General features: G+C 36.0%; 1 protein-coding gene across 5 annotated transcripts in view; it reads left to right on the top strand.

Moving 5' to 3' along the window:
* cnksr2b (connector enhancer of kinase suppressor of Ras 2b) overlaps positions 1–19,538 on the top strand; it is a 71,384-nt gene that overhangs the window by 24,032 nt on the left and 27,814 nt on the right. For 3 of the 5 annotated variants that reach the window (XM_049466508.1, XM_049466509.1, XM_049466507.1), the window contains exons 3-8: positions 3,625–3,827; positions 9,431–9,536; positions 13,013–13,054; positions 15,339–15,458; positions 17,626–17,685; positions 17,837–17,905. In XM_049466508.1, the coding sequence (XP_049322465.1) occupies positions 3,625–3,827; positions 9,431–9,536; positions 13,013–13,054; positions 15,339–15,458; positions 17,626–17,685; positions 17,837–17,905 (600 nt within the window). The remainder of the gene's footprint in view (positions 1–3,624; positions 3,828–9,430; positions 9,537–13,012; positions 13,055–15,338; positions 15,459–17,625; positions 17,686–17,836; positions 17,906–19,538) is intronic. The other 2 variants (XM_049466510.1, XM_022676060.2) reach the window with 1 other exon arrangement.

The following is a 19,538-nucleotide window of genomic DNA, read 5'->3' as shown; positions in this document are numbered from 1 at the left end:
CCAAACTACATGTTTATTAGCCACAAAGCTTCTGGGAGAATGTCCTATGGAGAGATGAGATGAAAATGAAACTTTTTGCCAAGGCACATCACCCCTATGAAAAATTAAGCATATGAAGAAAAGAACACTGTTCCTACTGTGAAACATGGAGGAGGCTCTGCTATGTTTTAGGGCTGCTTTGCTGCATCTGGCTTAGGGTGTCTTGAATCTGTGATTTGATTTTTTCCACAAGACTGGGTTCAGCATTTAATATTCTGATGATTATTCCAATTTAAAAAAAAAAAATAAGAAAAAAAGATGTTGTTGCATAAGCCACTAATCAAGTGTAGGGGTGGATGGTGTAGGAGTGTGGGGCATTACATGAATGTGCTGGAGTGGCATGTTGATGATTGGTGCTTGTTGTTTACAGATTGTAAGTGGATTTGATTTCATGACAAATAGAAATCCATTCTTCTCTATGCTCATGGTCACGGTTTTCATTGTTATATCACAATTAATTTTTTTGATGATTGGGTGCTCCACTGATTACAAACGTTACTATTCATATTCAACACTTGTCAAAGCTGTTGCTTCTCCAGCTTTAGATTATGATGCCTCCCTTCATCTACACATCCTCCGGTTATCTGCAGATCCTTAAAAAGATCCCTTAAATCCATCTACTTTTAAAAAGGCCACAAATTGTATGTGAACCAAGTCCAATCAACATGTTGTTTTTAATTCTCATGGCCTTCTGAGGCTCCAGACCGATCTTCTGGCCTGTCTGCAGCTTTGCACCGCGTAGGATAGGCGTGCGTAGACTATCTGAGGAGTGGTTACTAGCACAATCACTCAGATAGCTTGTTCCTTTATTGCCCATTCAGGTTCCTTCTTCCACTGCAGTTGTCAACATCTTGGCCTTGCATTCTGTAACAACATTAAACAACCTTGCCTCCTCTAAAGGAACATGATATTCTAACAACACAGATCCTAGTGGAAAGATAATTTCTAAATACAAAGTACAAAAAATACAAAGTATTGATAATGATTACAGTTATTAAATAATTATAATTATTAAATGGTCATAAAGGAAACAGACATCCAGAATATGTGGGTAAGGACTTCCCAGATCACTTCCATCAATATACAGCTCTGGAAAATATTAACAGACCACTTTGCTATGTATAGGTTTATGTTTGAGTAAAATGAACATTGTTGTTTTATTCTATAAACTATGGACAACAATTCTCCCAAATTCCATATAAAAATATTGTCATTTAGAGCATTTATTTGCAGAAAATGAGAAATTACCGAAATTACAAAATAGATGTAGAACTTTTAGACCTCAAATAATGCAAAGAAAACAAGTTCATATTTATTAAGGTGGTTTTTAATCACAGTTTTCATGCATCTTTGCATGTTCTCCTCCTCCACCAGTCTTACACACTGCCTTTGGACAACTTGGTGTGATGGCTTCTGATCATCCATATTTCTCTTTATTATATTCCAGAGGTTTTCAATTTGGTAAAATAAAAAAAAAAACACATAATGTTTAGCTTTATATATATTTTCCCCATTGTGGGATTAATAAAGTATTATCCTCTTTTATCTTACAATATAAAAGAAAAAAATGGAATTACACACTCGTATAAATTAATAAATTAGAAGGAATCTCTTCTTTAGGAACTCAATGTTCAGAAAGGATCCTGGTTTTGGATACACTGCTCAGTACATGTTTACCATATGTATATAAAGATACCATATTTACACAGAAAATGAAATGGTTTGGTGTGTCTTGCTTTGGAACAGAAGTTACAGATTACCATCTGATTATGTCTGATTACCGTAAATGGTGTAGAAGACTATAGCAGCAGCAAAACTGTAGTGTGTGCATGCAAAATCTATAAACCATTATTATAATTTTAGTTTTGTGTGCATTTGGCAATTATTTATTTATTATTGTGAAAAAGGTGTTGTCTGTGTGGCATTAAAACATCTTAAAAAGCCTTAGATTTTATTTCCCTATTCCAGCAGATACCCAGCAGATCTGTGTAGTATTGTTGCTCTGCCACGTCAATGTCTTTCCTGGGATTATTGCAGGCATCTCCATGCATCACAGAGAGGAAACACATCTGTGTACCAGTGCCTTCCAGTTAGAGAGTTAATTTTGCATGAGGAACTCTTGTACTGATGTAGTACAGAATGTTAAATACACGCACAGGGATGTAGATTATCCCCCTCTTTTATATGCAGTATTTATGTAACATGATATGTGCAATATTTTGCCTGGGTTGCTCCACACGTATTTCAAATGTTCCTCCGGCCTTTTTTAACTTTCCCTCTGACTACAGCCCAACATCCCCACATGTCAGCATCAAAAGGCCTGTAATGGAGTACGTGCCTCAGTCTGACCCTCTGTCCTGCTTTACTCTCACTGCCAGCATTTCCATTATTCACAAGCACTCACTGGACCTCATGTATTTCTGTATACGTGCCCTGCAGCGCCTGACTAGATAGAAGTAAGCAAATCTTCTTATTGTGCTTAAAATGGTAGTTTGGGGGGGAAAACACAAATTTACACATTTTCCCCTTAAGCCTGATGTTCTTGACATGTGTGGTGTCTGAAGTTTGCCTCTTTATTTTTGCGCTGGAGCTGAAAGTGTAGTGTGAATAAGTAGTGATAGCTTCCACCCTACCTAAACTTTGTGTCTAAATTAGTTTGTGTCTAAATTACATTAACTTTTTTAATGTAATGACCAGACCTGCATTAAGCCACAAACATGATTCACACATTGTATAATAGGCCTCAAAAACAGTCATAAAGCATCTTCTACACTGAGACAGGCTCTGTATTTATGTTTATGATATGTAAGTAGAGAACATTGTAGAAATTCTTGAGATGCCGTGTCTGACCATTATCTTTTGTGTCATTTCACCTCCATTTTTTTTTAAAAGTGATGATCTGAATCATTTTCTCTGATTTTGCTATTTCTAGGTGTATGTTTAAGTAAATTGAAGGTGTTGTTTTACTCTATAAACTACAGACAACATGTCTCCCAAATTTCAAATAAACATATTGTCATTTAGAGCATTTATTTGCAGAAAATGAGAAATGGCTGAAAAAACAAAAATGATGCGGAACTTTTTACTTCAAATAATACAAAGAAAAGTTCATATTCATGAAGTTTTAAGAGTTCAGAAAACAATATTTGGTGGAATAACCCTGGTTTTTAATCACAGTTTTCACGAATCTTGGCTTGTTCTCCTTCACCAGTCTTACACACTGCTTTTGAATAACTTAATGCCGCTCCTGGTGCAAAAATTCAAGCAGTTCAGCTTGGTTAGATGGCTTGTGATCATCCATCTTCCGTTTTAATTATATTCCAGTGGTTTTCCATTTAGTAAAATCAAAGAAACTCATCATTTTTAAGAGGTCTCTTTATTTTTGTTCCAGAGCTGTATATGACATGGTGTTATCTGTGCAGATATAACCCAGTCTTTAAAAATCTGATTCTATTCTTCTATTCTATTGTTCTGATTCTATTCTTAACAGTATTCATGTTTTTTAACTGAACAGTTGCTTTTGCTTATTTGATCATCTGTTGGATTTGTTTATTTTTATTTATCTGTTTGTGTGCTCTCTTTCAGAATTATGGTCTGGAGACAGAAAATCTAAAGACTCTGTCACATAAACTCAACGCCTCTGCCAAGAACCTGCAGAACTTCATAACAGGGCGCCGGCGAGGAGGCCACTACGACGGCCGTGCTACACGCAAGCTCCCCAACGATTTCCTCACCTCTGTCGTAGACCTTATTGCTGCTGCCAAGAGCCTTCTGGCCTGGCTAGACAGGTCAGCCCTGGTCCAGCACACACACACACACACACACATACACACACACAAACACACACACACACACATGCTTAACTCTCTGTTTTCCACCAACTGACTAGTGATATTACTGACTACTGACTAGTAAATAACTTTATTCATTTAACTATAATAACATATTAAATGACTAAACTGACTTTATATATTATTGTATTAGATATATAAAAAAAGTCATTGTCACTATTGTTCTTTTTTAAGTATTTTCAAATTAACCCTCCTGTTATGTTTATTTGTCAGGAACAGCAATGGTGTTCCCGGGTCAATTTGACCTGGTGCATGTTTAATTAACTAATAGATTTCTTAAACCAAAATAATTCTAACAAGCAGTGTGATTATTTTATTATTAACTCCAATACTAATTATTATATCAATATTTAGTGCAGTGGTGTTTCTTACCTCTAACAGGTAATGGTTCAATTAGGATAATTCACTCGTTTTTCATAAAAAAATACATGTTCAATTTTACAATTTTTGAAAGACCAACATATAATACAATAGTTTTGCTTAATATTGAAACATAACATTGCAATTTTGTTTTAGTTTTTGTTTTTGCAGGGTGTGGTTAATATGTGCAAATATGTGAGATGAACCATTTTTATATTATATGTTGGTTACACTAATTAAGGCAAGCAGGAGAAGTTTCATACTGAAAAAATACTTTTAACTAATTTTCCTAGATTTTCAAACTTTAAAACGTGTCAAATTGACATAACAGGAGGGTTAAAGGATGTCAATAAGTACCGGTAATAAACACAATATAAAATTCCTTACTGTATAATTAGATGTGACAATCTATTTTTGAAGCCTTATTGTATATGTATGTTATTTATTCCATAAATATAAACATACCATAGCTTTTGTATCCATAGATTGTATGTTGGGGGTGTGGGTTCATCCATTTTATTGTCCATCAATTAAACTGACTTTCTATATTATTTTATTAGATATGTTAAAAAAGTTTTTTTTTTATATATATAACCATTTATAAACTCCTTAATATTATACTATTTATAAACCCTTTATAAATGAGCCTTATTTTAAAGTGATACATGTTTTTCACTGTCTTAAATTTTTTAAATCTTAAAAGTGAATGAACAATGTGTAATCAAAGCACTCGGTCATCTACGTATTATCCTCCTGAGTCATTCGATTGCTCACTCTGGCTAAAAGGCTCTGTTGGGAAGAGCTTATCAGTGGGGTCATGCTCAGGGTCACTGAAAACACAATCATGTTGAATTCTTTACATAATTCCTTGGGGCAATCAGCTGATCAACAGAAGATGAGCAGAGCTCTTACGTAAGAGCCTTCTGTTTGGAGGAGCTGGCCCGGGCTGGAGTGAACACGCTGGCTCAGAGCTTTGTGTTGATCCCTGAAGAGTGCGTCTGTGTGCACGCATGTGAACATGTATGGTAATGCCTTTCTTGCTCCAGCTCTTGGTATTAGAGCAGTCGGTTGGCTCTTCTGCCACACAGCACAAACTCATAACTCCAGAGAGCAATTAATTTCCTGCTCCGTGTCCCTGGATTATGCAGGCCTGGCAGGGCCTCGTTCTCATTCGCTCTCTGTGGATGGGATGCCAGCAGGACGTGGCTCGTGGCCATCACTTAGCGCTTTTTACGCCCTCATTATAAACTATGACAAGGGATCCCACGGTCATGAATATTATATGTGCCGCCTCGGTGCCTACTCTTTGTTTTGATCATGTAATTATGTCCCTATGTCTCGATATAGACATCTACAGTTTGTCTTTCTAATTGTACCCTTGTTGGTTTGTGTGTACTATGGGCCGATAAATGTGTAGGAGTTCAGTATACCATACAAAAGACTGGAATCTCTTATTATATTAATTATAGATTGTTACAAACTACTGTAACATAAATCTGTATCTTATTTAGCTGTTCATTTCCAGCTATCAATTTAGTACACTTTTATTGTGAATATTCCTTTATTATAGAATACACTGACATGCCACTGACAAGTTGTGGGAGATCAGTATATAAAAAAAATTATTGTGAATTGTTACCTCAGGGAATGGCTTGAGAATCCCTATTTTTGTGTAAGTTGTGAGGTGCTATCTTGTGAGAGAGGTTGAATATGGCTATACTTACCACCCACAGTTAGGGTTGGGTATTGTTTTAAACATTTTCGATACTGGTTCCGTTACGGTACCTTGAATTCGGTACCGATACCCAAATGGCACTTTTTTTCGTTACCTTTTTTAAAAATTGCAACCAAAAAATACAAAAAAAACAACTATTATTCTCACACAACGGATTTAGTTAACAGCCGACATGACTAATCTCATTCTCATACTGTCACCATAAGAGACTACCATACTTTTGAGTCAGCAGCATTACTGCTCAGCTTTAAATGCTTAAACTACAAATATTTTTTCCGAAGCATATTACTGGATGCATTTTAGTTTTTTTTTCAGTACTTTTCTGGTAATTTCAGCATTAGATTGGAAAAAATAAATAATATTAGTGGTGTCAATGCCAAGATGTTGTGTAAAATAATAATAATGTAAGACAATAAATAATGTAACATAAATATAATGTACTATAACAAGACAAATGCATGCCAATACTAAAGTGCATGCATATTAAAGGCAGGTATTAGCATTTATAAACATAAAATACCCTAAAAAAATAACAATGAATAGCAAAACAAATACAAAACAGACTGTTTTTAAGAGAGAATATTGCAATTAACACAATGTAGATTTTCTTTTTTTTTGTTTAAAAGAAGTAAAAAAACAATATGATGCGCCCTTAGAAGGTATAAAAAAATATGTGTATATACTGTAATTATGTACAGTAATGTCTCAGTGTGCCTTAAGATTAGATTATCCATTAGAAACAGATGGCCTGCTATACAATTATTAAATTTAGCTTCTAATATTTTACTAGATTTTAATGCTTCCAAAGAATGATTCCTAACAATGATTTTCAATGATCTGTATCTCTGTCTATGATTCAAGGCAACATGATTATTAAAACATGTTATGTTTCAGACAATAAACTTATTAAAACCATCAAAATTGTTTTTATTACTGGACAATTATAAACCTGAAATGATAATGTATTTTATATATATATATATAGTGTGGGTTAGAGCTGCCCTGGTGACAGAATGACAGTAGCTGTGTGATGGCTGTGGTCTGTATGAAGGCTGCGGTGCACTGAGTTCTTATCCACTGGTCTCTCCTCAGTGAATATGTGCAGTGGACCAAGAAATCTGCTCGCTTTTTTCTTTCAGCCCTTTCTGTCTTTCTCTTTTTTTTCTCGTCTTTGCCACACTTTCTTCTCTCTCTTACTGCAGTTTTGCTCATCATTTTCATTTCATTTGTAATTAATTCTACTTTTGTTCTGTCAAATTAACTCCTTAAACACCTTAAGGACTGATTGAAAGGTCCAGACTTTCATTTCTCACTCTCACACTCTGTATATCCAAATATTTATGCAAATAAACAGGTTCATTTTGAAACTTAGTTTTAGTAATGAGGACCATCATATCGTTCCCTACTTTTTAAACACTTTGGGGCACTTTCCCATTCAGGAGTAAAGTCTAGTTTTGGATTACACAGCATTTTAAAAGGAGATTTTCCATTAAAAGGAAAAAAATGATATATGATTTAATAAACATTATACCCAAAACACACCCATAATTAATTAAGAGAATTAGTACATGCCTTTTGCATATTTCGAGCTACGCAAAGTGTAGGACACACTGAAACGTCCTAAACCAAGCTGTGAATAGGACCCTAAATGTCCTAATATTTGTGTTGGGTAGGGGTGGGCGATATGGCCCTAAAATAATATCACGATATTTCATGGTATTTTGGCGATAACAAAACTCTTGGCGATATGACAAAACACTGAATAAAAAAAAAAACAATAAAACACTTCTGCTAGTAAAGTTTTATTATTGCGTATAATATGATATGGCACCCCCCTTAAATGAGATATTAAAAAATAAAGAATTTTATTAGATTTATAAAAGAAGTCAATGATCCAGAATGTCATGATATTAATAATGCACTCCATATCTCTCCATATATCCAGGATTAAAGTAAAATAAATGATACTGGACAGATATAATCTGTCTCTAGTAGATATATAATAGAAAATGAAAACAGTGTGATTTTTTTTTCTTTTGCTCAAACAGTAAAAAAAAAAGTAGTACCCTGATGTGATAATTAGGGTTGGGTGATATGGCACGATATTTCAGGGTAAAATATCGTTCACGATATTCAAAAATGTTGGTGATATTATTGCGTACGATACAATATGGCACATCTCTAGTGTTGGGTTCAAAATATATATCCTTGATTACAATATCACAGCACATCATGAAATATTGAACTCCTGTATCATGTTCCGAATCATACCAAAAAGTTACTATCAATACACAGCCCTATTTGAAATATAGACACAGGGGAACAAACCAAAACACTCATTTAAGTGAACACGTTTAATTTCTAATAATTTTATTTATTTTATTTACTTTATATACACAAAATATGCCATTTTACTATTTACTACACTACAAGCGGTTTTACCTACCTCTGGGCAGACTGTATCACACTAGGGGGATCAAACATTTTCCATTTGGTTTGGTTTTTCTTATCTTTCATTGCTGCCCCTCAAAATCTGGATTTCATGGAAAAAAAATACATTTTTATTCGAGTCTCTAATTTTCCAATTTTGCACTTTTGCAACTATGTTGGATTATACTTTAGATTTTTTCATATTTTGTGAAACCCAGATTGTGAGGGGGAGAAATGAAAAACTAGAACATTAAAACAAAATGAAAATCAATTAATTTTTTACTATAACAAATAAGCAAAATAATTGTTAGCCTAAAAGTGTCACAAAATTGAACTGCTAAATGTTACACTAAATATTTTTGTTGTTTTTTTCCTCTGAACTGGCCGAACTGTCCAAACTGTGGTGTGTACCTTCATTCTGAATACTGTCTGTACTTATTACTTTTCTATATTTTTTGGGACCCACTGTCTCAAACACACAAACATACATATACAGCACTGGAAAAAAATAGGAGACCACTTAAGTTTCTGAATCAGTTTCTCTGATTTTGCTATTTATTGGTATATATTTGAGTAAAATGAACATTGTTGTTTTATTCTATAAACTATGGACAACATTTCTCACAAATTCCAAATAAAAATATTGTCATTTACAGCATTTATTTGCAGAAAATGAGAAATGGCTAAAATAACAAAAAAGATGCAGAGCTTTCAGACCTCAAATAATGCAAAGAAAACAAATTCATATTAATAAGGTTCAGAAATCAATATTTGGTGGAATAACCCTGGTTTTTAATAACAGTTTTCATACATCTTGGCATGTCCTCCTCCACCAGTCTTACACACTGCTTTTGGATAACTTTATGCCTTTACTCCTGGTGCAAAAATTCAAGCAGTTCAGTTTGGTTTGATGGCAATTCACAGTTTTTAAAAGCTGTGTTCATCACCTCTGCTGTTTTCCATGTTTTGTATTGAACTCATCTGTGGGTAAGAGTGATCTAATGGTTAATTCCAGGTGTTACTTCTTCCTCAGGTCTCCCTTTGCTGCAGTGGCAGACTACTCCTTGACCAGGAACAATGTCATCCAGCTGTGCCTGGAGCTGACGACGATAGTGCAGCAGGTACGCCTTCAAAGAGTGCACAGTGACAGCCTTCTCGCCGTGCGCTCTGCATAACCTCCATGTTGATGTTTGTGCTTTTTGACCTCGAAATGCTTGCTGTTTTTTTGGCCTGGAGCTGACGCAGTGATGTATTTTAAGTGTGTGAGGCTGCAGAGGCTTTTTAAAGGCGCGCTTTAGAGAGCCGGGTGATGTTTTCGGGGCAGGGGATTCAGTGGAAGGAGGACATAGAAGTTTTTTTCACTTGCTCTCAGCTCCGTGCTCTGGATCCGAATAGTGATTCTGCAGCACGGGGCAGTGCGGCCAATGATGGCCCGGCTCCTGTGGGAGAGACTAGATAGAAGCTGCTGTCCTAGAACTTAAAGTCTGTGGAATTAGGCCATTATGGCGTGTGTGTGTGTGTGTGTGTGTGTTTATGTGCTTCTATTTCTCACCTTGTGAAGACCAAATGTCCTCACAAAAACAGCAAAATACACTCTGAATTTATTGGAACATCTGATTGTTTATTATTTCTTCCAAAATCAGGAGTATTAAAAACATTTATCCAGGTCCTGTTGCAGCAACTGTATCTACTGTCCAGAAAAAGACAGAAAAAACAGATTGTGGAGCATTGCTGTGAGGATTTTATTGCATTCATTGTTAAAACTGTATTGTTAGTGACAGTAGGATATTGGATGAACTGTCCAACTCATCCCAAAAGTATTGGATGGAGCTCCATCATTCCAGAGAACACATTTCTCCCCACTACTCCACAGGCGTCACTCATGCTGCCAACAGGTTCATGTTTATCTGCTCCTGAATATGATATTCTATTGTCAGTAATTCTGTACAGGGACTAGACAAGCTATGGGTGCATTTGCACATCAATGTCAGCACTGGCTGAAGGAACTTTAAAATATACAGCTCTGAAAAAAAATAGGAGACCACTTAAAAATGATGAGTTTCTTTAATTTTACCAAATTGAAAACCTCTGCAATATAATCAAGAGGAAGTGGCATTATCCAAGTTATCCAAGCAGTGTGTAAGACTGGTGGAGGAGAACATACCAAGATACATGAAAACTGAGATTAAAAACCAGGGTTATTCCATCAAGTACTCTTAAAACTTTGAATCTATGAATATGAACTTGATTTCTTTGCATTATTTGAGGTCTGAAAGCTCTGCATCTTATTTTTTATATCAGTCATTTCTCATTTTCTGCAAATAAATGCTCTTAATGACAATATTTTTATTTGGAATTTGGGAGAAATGCTGTCTGTAGTTTATAGAATAAAACGACAATGTTTATTTTACTCAAACATAAACCTATAAATAGCAAAATCAGAGAAACTGATTCAGAAACTGAAGTGGTTTTTTTTTGTGGTATTTTTTTTTCAGTGCTGTATACAGAAAATATATAGAATTAATGTAAGAAATCCTAAAAATGAATAACTAGAAAAGGTTTAGATTTGTATTAATTGGATTAAAGTTATTGTAAAACCTGATATATAGTTTATAAAGTAATTGTGTGTTTGTGTGTCTGTTTGATTAAATAAATGTTTTATCCTGTTTTGTATCTGTCTAGAATTTTAAAGTCTCTGGACGTGAGAAGAGTTTAGATAGGTATTATATAATAGTGCTGTTTACTCTGTATCTGAAGCCTCATTGTGATGAAAGGTCTGTGGGCCGAGGGAGTCTCCCATTATGTTGCCTGTTAGTCATAAATACAGTCCTAAAGATGGACGGTGGAGTTCCTCCTAGAAAGCAGCCACCGCTACCCACTCATGGTCACGGAGAGCTGACGTCTCAGAGTGATGGAGGATAGAGCAGAGGAGAGGAGAGGAGAGAGACGGAGAGAGAGGGGAAGTATTGCAGCAGCACAGTGTGGGTTGTCTGACTCACCACTCACTGCTGTCTGAGAGGGAGCGATAGCTCAGTTGCCTCTGGCACTTCAGACAGGGTTTGGCTGCAGGCCATGCAGCATTAGCACTGCACACACACACACACACACACACACACACACACACAAACAACACAAACACACACACAATGTATATATGTGTATATTCACCTGTCTCACCTGCCTTCACCACATTCTATTATTAACTAAGTTGCTGCCAAAAGTAACTGATTGACAAAACTGGGTTATGAAATATACCTATATGAAATACATGTATATACTGTACATATTTTCTGTTGGGTATGTTTGTGTCTAAAAGAACTAGGTGTGGAATTTTATTACGACAGTTCTTGCCATATTTAAATATAGTAGGTCTGATGAGTATATGTGAAATTAAACATAACTCAATCGTATACTCTGAAGATGACCTATATTATGTATTTTCCAGTCATTAGAAAGCATGGGGCCTTTTCTGAAGGTATAGAAGGATCTGAGGGACTCCATCTTCACTTCAATTAAGAAAGGAGATAATGGTAATGCTGCATCAGCAACCAGAGCCAGAGAGAAAGCATCATTTGCCTTTCTTCCTCTGGGTCTCCTGGTGTTGGGAGCATTACTGTTTAGGGCTTTAACAATTTTTTTGGTAATCGACTAATCTGTCTAGTATTTTTATGATTAGTCATTTAGGCAACAAATTATTTCTGCCTTTCTCTCCATCTCTACTTCTGCTTAATATTTGAACTGTTATAATTTTACAAAAATCTTTTTTTTAAACCTTTTTTTTTTTGCTGGGGCTCTGGGTGGTCTAGCGGGCTAAGTGCTGCCGCTATGATCAGGTAGCTTGCCATCAGCTGCCGGAGCCCTGAGAGAGCACAATTGGTCTTACTCTCTCTGGGTGGGTAGAGGACGCTCTCTCCCCTCATCACTCCAAAGGGTGATGTGGATCAGCACAAGGCTGCGCCTGTGAGCTGATGTATCTGAACCGAGTCGCTGCGCTTTTCTCTGAGTGTTAGCGCTGTGATGCTACAGTGTAATGCTGCATCAGCAGCAGTTTGAAAAGAGGCGGAGTCTGACTTCACATGTATTGGAGGAGGTGTGTGCTAGTCGTGACCCTCCTGGTGTTGGGGCATCACCAGTGATAGGGGGAGTCCTAATGAGTGGGTTGAGTAATTGGCCGTGAAATTGGAAGGGAAATGGAATAAAAATTAGAAATAAAATTATTTTTAAAAAAAGTTTGTTCTTGAAATAAAATAAAAGAATAAAAAAGTATGTTAGTGTTTTTTCAACAGTTCAATTGTTATAGCAAAAATAGCCTGAAATATTATATTATAATGTATATTATTTTAGGGCCAAATTGCTGACCACTATTGTCCAGGCTTTGATCCCACCTGATCCATGTAATTATAATCCCTGATGAGGTTTGAAATTCAGGTTGGAAGGGAAACCTGGAAGAGGGTTGGTGGCGTCTGCAGGACACTATTCCAGAGACTGGTTGCATTTTACAGAATATGTTCAGGTAAAATGTGTGAGTTTGAGCCTGTGTGATTTGGCGTGAAATAACCCTAATTTCTTCTCTTTCATTTTTCTCTCTTTTTTGCAGGACAGCACAGTGTACGAAACGGAGAATAAAATACTGCATGTGGTAAGAGGAAGTGTGTGTGTGTGTGTGTGTGTGTGTGTGTGTGTCTATAATTTATAGAGCTCTGCAGATCATCTGTCCCACACTGCAGTGCCGGTCAGAATGCAGTTGCCCTTCTGCTATAAATACCAGTATGGTAGAGAGACAGACAGCGAGAAAGAGTGAAAGAAAAAGGGACAGAGAGAGAGAGGCTGAAAACTTCTACTAATGACCCCCACATACTCACACACACACACACACACACACACACTTCCACATTTCAGTTATACACAGGCAAGCAAGGAGAAGAGTCAAGCTTTCACACACAGGAAGTTGGATCCACAGACAGGAACATAATGAGGGACAGGATGGGATTGGATAGGATACAGATGAACTGGCAGTAGCTTTGTGAGGCGCTGTTTGAGGCGCGTCATTAGAGATGAAGCGTCATGCTGTAGTGCAGGCGACTCGTTTGGTCACATGACCTCCTGGTCACATAATTACATCACACAGCATCAACAGCGTCCCCATGGTCTCAGCACAGATGGTGTTTACGGGGAGTCACAGTGACCAAGCAATCAAAAGCTCAGCATATTGCAGCCCAGCAGTGGCTCCTACTTACGAGAGAGACAAATCTGCCTGCCTCATCAGCTGATCCCTGCATTAGCTGTGAATGGCAGTGTAGTAGATTGTATACTGTCATTAGCACGGGCCTTAACTAAAGGATTTTTTATTATTATTATGTCAAAACACCACTTTTTCACAGACTAGAGCTTATTATTCAGTAACTACATACGTTCCAATGCACACTGGAATTATTATTGTGATAATAATGATATAAATGCATATGTTCATTAGTTAGAGGCAACTCTAACTACTTTTTTGTTTGCATGATTAAAAAGATAAGAACATGTAACGATTTAACATATTACATTGGCTTTATGCATGATGTAGGGGCATCTTTCATGGAGCTGCACAAGTCCTGACAACCTTAGCTTGTCCAAAAATGCATGTCCATATACAGCTATCCATTAGAGGGAGCTCGAAGAGCAATTTGTATGTATAGCAGCAGTGTTACAGTGCATTACATCTAACATCTTTTAATTTTATGAACAACCAGTAGCAAAAAATACCAATTAATGATGCTTCAAATGTTTAGGATGTGCTCAAAGTCCTTCAGAGTAGATTAATGCTAAAGATACAGTAGTTATATAAGAAAATATGATGTATCAAAATGTCACAATATCAGGTTTTGCAATATTGTATAGATTCTTAGAAATGTATCAGTATTTACTTAGTTTACATTTAAAGATTGAATGCATTATGGGAGGAAAAATATTCTCATTTTTTTATCAATTGGGACATTCAGGGCACTGTATAAATACTTTACTTTGCACTTGTTCACTTATTTACTATGGTTTTTTTATTAATTTACTAATTAGTATTTACAATATTACATATGTCATTGTCAAATGAAAACATTGAAATTCTCTAAACATTGAATTTACTGGAGAAACACATTAAAATTTAAAGTAGTTTTAGGAGCATTTCTATTGGTCAGTTCATCATAAATTGTTTTTAGTTAAATTTGTTAAATGCAACTTTTTTTTTAATCAGGTCCAAAGTAAAAAAAGGGAAAATGGAGATATAAGAACTGAATTCGGTCTCTGACATGATAGTTTTGAATAGTAAGATGTATATACAATATATATAATACAATATAATAGTAATATATATAATGTATATAATAGTAAAATGTATGTCCAGTATTTATGCTATATATTCTGATCCTGGATCCTTAACCCAAATTTTAAATACTTGAAATTAGTACAGTATTATTATACAGTCATTTCTCTACAGTACATCTGAATGATTTTATATAGATCTGATATAGATGTGCACTTTTTCTAATGAGTCGATTAATAGTTATAAAATCTTGTTGCATTACCTTATATTACAATTCTTCGCTTTTACTGACATCATTTTATTTTCAGCATTTTATTGCAACAGTGATAGGTTGCATGTACAGCCTGCAGTGTTCTGCAATGTGTTTATTTACCTGTATTCCTTCCTTTCGGCTCTGTCAATATTGCACAGTGTTCTGAAGGTATTTCATCATAACCCCAATATGCAGTAAATAAAGTCTTTGGCACAATATTTGGAGATGTCAGTTACCTGTCTGACCTAGAAATGAACTGGTGCTGAAAACCTTATTTGTTATACAGTACATACACCATACTCTATAAAGTCTCAGACACTCTCTTCTTCTTTTTCTTCTTCTTTCTTTTCCCTTGCCTTTTCTCCACAGTGTAAGACGCTGTCAGGTGTGTGTGACCACATCATCACGCTGTCCTCAGACCCCATGGTGTCTCAGGCAGCTCATCTGGAGGTGGTGCATCTGGACAACATCAAATCCACAGAGGGCCTGGTAGGTCTAGCTGCACTGCAGTCACATATTGAAAATGAAAATTACATATTTTTAGTGTGAGATTTGCTTATCTTTTGTGTCTCGATTTATTTTCTGGATAAGCACATGGTTATGGTTTAAGTTTTTTTTTTTGTATGTGTGTGTGTGTGTCTATTTTTGAGTAGGAAACCACACTGCAGTTGTCTTAAATACTGCTTTAAAATTTTTACAGCTTTAGGACAGGAATATAGCCAAAAACACACTGATATGCCAAAAGTCACAGGATAATACTAGCCAGAGTGCTCATGGCAAGGCAGCGTGAATTATTGACTCTGAGTATCTCTTGTGTACCGGGAATAAGTCATAGACAGAGAATAGCGCAGTGCACTGAAAAAAAGATGAATAAAATTTACTTTAAAACTTTCTGCATTTGCTTTTTTTAAGTAAATTTAATTTCAGATAAATGTAATTAACTTCAACTCGGTTTCAAGACTTAAATGTTACATTGAGTAAATAAGTGAACTAACTTCAGTCAATCCTTTCTTTCAGTAAACTTTACTTCATTTATTTTTGCTGAATCAGTCCTTTCTTTTTGTAAACTTTACTTAATGTCTGCATACAATATTACCTAATTACAATTACATAATTTATACAATATTACTAAAATAATTTATGATACATAATATATCATAATTCCTGAAATTTAAATATTTTAGTTTAAACACACATATTACACTGTCTCAATGCATGGATGACATTTGTGTGTCCATAAAGAACTGTTTTTGTAATATATAGAGATGCTTGAGTGTTAGGAACATTTATACTGGTTAAAAATTAGGAACATTTATACTGCTTATTTTCCTTTAGATTTAATTGGCTCTTTTTAAGGAGCTAAAATTGGCTCTTCTACTCAGTTACTCAAAGAACCCTTTGAAGCACATGTATACAGCTCTAGAAAAATTAATTACTAAATCAATTTCTCAGATTTTGCTACTTATAGTTATATGTTAAGAAAAATTAACATTGTCATTTTATCCTATGAACTACGGACAACATTTCTCACAAATTCCAAAAAAACATATTGTCATTAAGAGAATTTATTTTCAGAAAATGAGAAATGACTGAAATAACAAAAAATGCAGAGCTTTCAGACCTCAAATAATGCAAAGAAAATTCATAAGTTCATATTTTTTTATTATAAGATTTAAGAGTTCAGAAATCAAAATTTGGTGGAATAACCCTGGTTTTTAATCACAGTTTTCATCCATCTTGGCATGTTCTCCTCCACCAGTCTTACACACTGCTTTTGGATAACTTTATGCCTTTACTCCTGGTGCAAAAATTCAAGCAGTTTGTTTAGCTTGGTTTGATGGCTTGTGATCATCCATCTTCCTCTTAATTATACTCCAGAGATTTTCAATTTGGTAAAATCAAAGAAAACTATATATTTTTTCCAGAACTGTATATATAAGATTTTATAGTAGTACTACTAATGCCCTATAAATATCTACTAAACAGTTACAGTAAACAATAGCAACAATAGCATCGAGGCTGTAATTAGCCTGCTCTGAGATCAGTTAATGTGTGAAATGTGAGTGGAGAGGGGGCAGCGTGGCTGGCTTGGAGCAGCATGTAAAGCTCTGAGGGGCTGGATGTGTTTGAACAGTCAGTGAGAAAAGCAGGATGAGCATTGAGCAGCATGTGAGGAGCACAACACGCTACCGCTGCCCCTGCGCGTCACTGTACACAGTCATCGCTACTTAGTCAAGGATGCTAGTGGAAGCGGCCATGCAGGCTTGGGGCAGTAACGCTCCCACGCACTCACTGTCACACACACACACACACAAACACACACACACACATATATATATATACACACAAACACACACACACACACACACATATATATATATACACACACACATACACACAAACATGGCACAGCTCGGTGGAGCTCGGACAGAGACGGATAAAAATAAGCCATCAGTCTCCTGTGCCTTCTGTGTCTTTGTCCTCGTTCTCCCTATTCTGAATTTGTGTGTGTCAGAGGCTATTTGAGTGTATGTACATGACAGGAGGACACTGAGTGGGAGCGAGGGTGTTCAGCTGTGCATGTGTGTGTGTGTGTGTGTGTGTGTGAATGGGATTTCCATGCAATAACTCTAAAGTGGTCTTCTCCTTCCCCCAGGGCATGTACATCAAGTCAACATACGATGGCCTACATGTGATTACAGGAACTACAGAGGGAGTAAGAGACCCATTATTTAATTATTTCTGCATTAATAAAAAAAAACAATGATGCATAAGAAAATGAGTGTAAAGACTTTTGTGTAATTCCCCCCTCCTTTCTCTCTCTCTCTCTCTCTCTCTCTCGTATTTTTACTGTCTCTTTCTTCCAGTCCCCAGCTGACCGCTGTAAGAAAATCCATGCTGGCGATGAGGTCATTCAGGTCAATCACCAGACAGTGGTGCGTGCCATGTGTGTCATTATCACACTACTAAGCCTCCAGCCTTTGTCTCGCAGCGTACACACACACGTCGCTAACGAACACACACATGCAGCTTGCCATGTGCTATTATCGTAAGGCTGTAGTAGCTTGTGACTGATGGCTATTTCAGGGTCATTAGGGTTGTCGCGCTGTGTGTGTAGTTGAGGTCTATGTTTGTAAACCTCTGTTCACACACTGATTCAGTGCTCCAGGATTCACTGATTCAGTGCACTGTGAATTCTCTAATTTCACCACGATTTTAATGTTTATTGAGTCCTTCATGGGATCAAAAAATAATAATAATAACCTAATCTAGACCTACGCATATGAACAATAGGAAAATGTAAATAAATATTTAAATAAACAAAAGAAAAGCACAGCTTTATATATTTAAGTTAAATTAATCAATTTTCAATTGATTATAACTTGTAGTATTGACACAGCTGAATTGAAAATGTCAGATTGATACATTTTGCTCTTCCTCTTTGCAGCATCATAATGCATTTATAATGCATTATATACTGTATCAAGCATAATACCTTTTAATGACTGTCATAAGCTTGTGTAGTAAGTCATAAGTACTATACAAGTATGAACAATGTTCTTATGAACAGATTTATATTTATTATAATTTTTAAAATGATGAAAGTAAAAGTTTGCATACTTGCACTTTATAATGTACTATGTATGCCACAGATACTTGTAAGTTATTATATCACACATTAAGTTCAGACCCTGCAGTGTGATCATTCTGTAGTGCCATTATCAGCCAGTAATGCACTGTAACCAAAGCTCTCCATGTATTACTGCGACACATACAGGTAACCTAGCAACAGTGCAGCGCTTACAATCCAAACAGCGCAGCTACAAGCAGAGCTTGTACTATTTTAACTCGCGGAGTGTTTATAACCAAACAGATCGTATTTCTCGTCCTCTTTAGCTCAAAATCCTTCAATAAACAGTGATAATGGAATGTGGTATATTCGCAATAATACACTTGAAGTTTGTGCCATAATGTCTATTATTGCTTAATTATAAAATAATTTACAGGGCATTATGGATACAGAATAAATCGGAAGTGTGACTGAACATTTTAAATAAATTATTTTCATCCTAATTCAAAAGGCCAAAAACCCAACCCAATTATTAAGACTCCCCCTATCACTAGAAATGCTCCCAACATTGGGAGGGTGAAGACTTGCACATGCCTCCTCCGATACATGTGAAGTAAGACTCCGCCTCTTTTCAAACTGCTGCTGATGTTGCATCACTGGGTAGTCAGTGTATGGGATGTATGTTGGAAAGTGCGGTGACCTGGCTCTGATACACTGATACAAAATCACACTGGGAGTGATGTGGAGAGAGAGCACCATCTAACCCACCCAGACTGAACAGTGCCAATTGTGCTCTCTCGGACTCTGGCTGCTCTGGCAAGCAGCATTTTCTGGGATACAAACCAGCAATTCCTGTACTTGCCCTTAAACAGCTTTAAAGAACTTCCATGTAGGATAAAAAGTGCATATTCATTTTAGATTTTTTTTTATTAACTGCTTTAAACTCATTGTAATAAGGAGAATGGCTTCTCTGTAACTTTGTTGGTACTGCACAAGAC

Source organism: Astyanax mexicanus, chromosome 17 (assembly GCF_023375975.1).
Source record: "Astyanax mexicanus isolate ESR-SI-001 chromosome 17, AstMex3_surface, whole genome shotgun sequence".
Classification (NCBI taxonomy): domain Eukaryota; kingdom Metazoa; phylum Chordata; class Actinopteri; order Characiformes; family Acestrorhamphidae; genus Astyanax; species Astyanax mexicanus.
The sequence above is the reverse complement of the archived record's forward strand: the minus strand, read 5'-3'. Positions and strand labels throughout refer to the sequence as shown.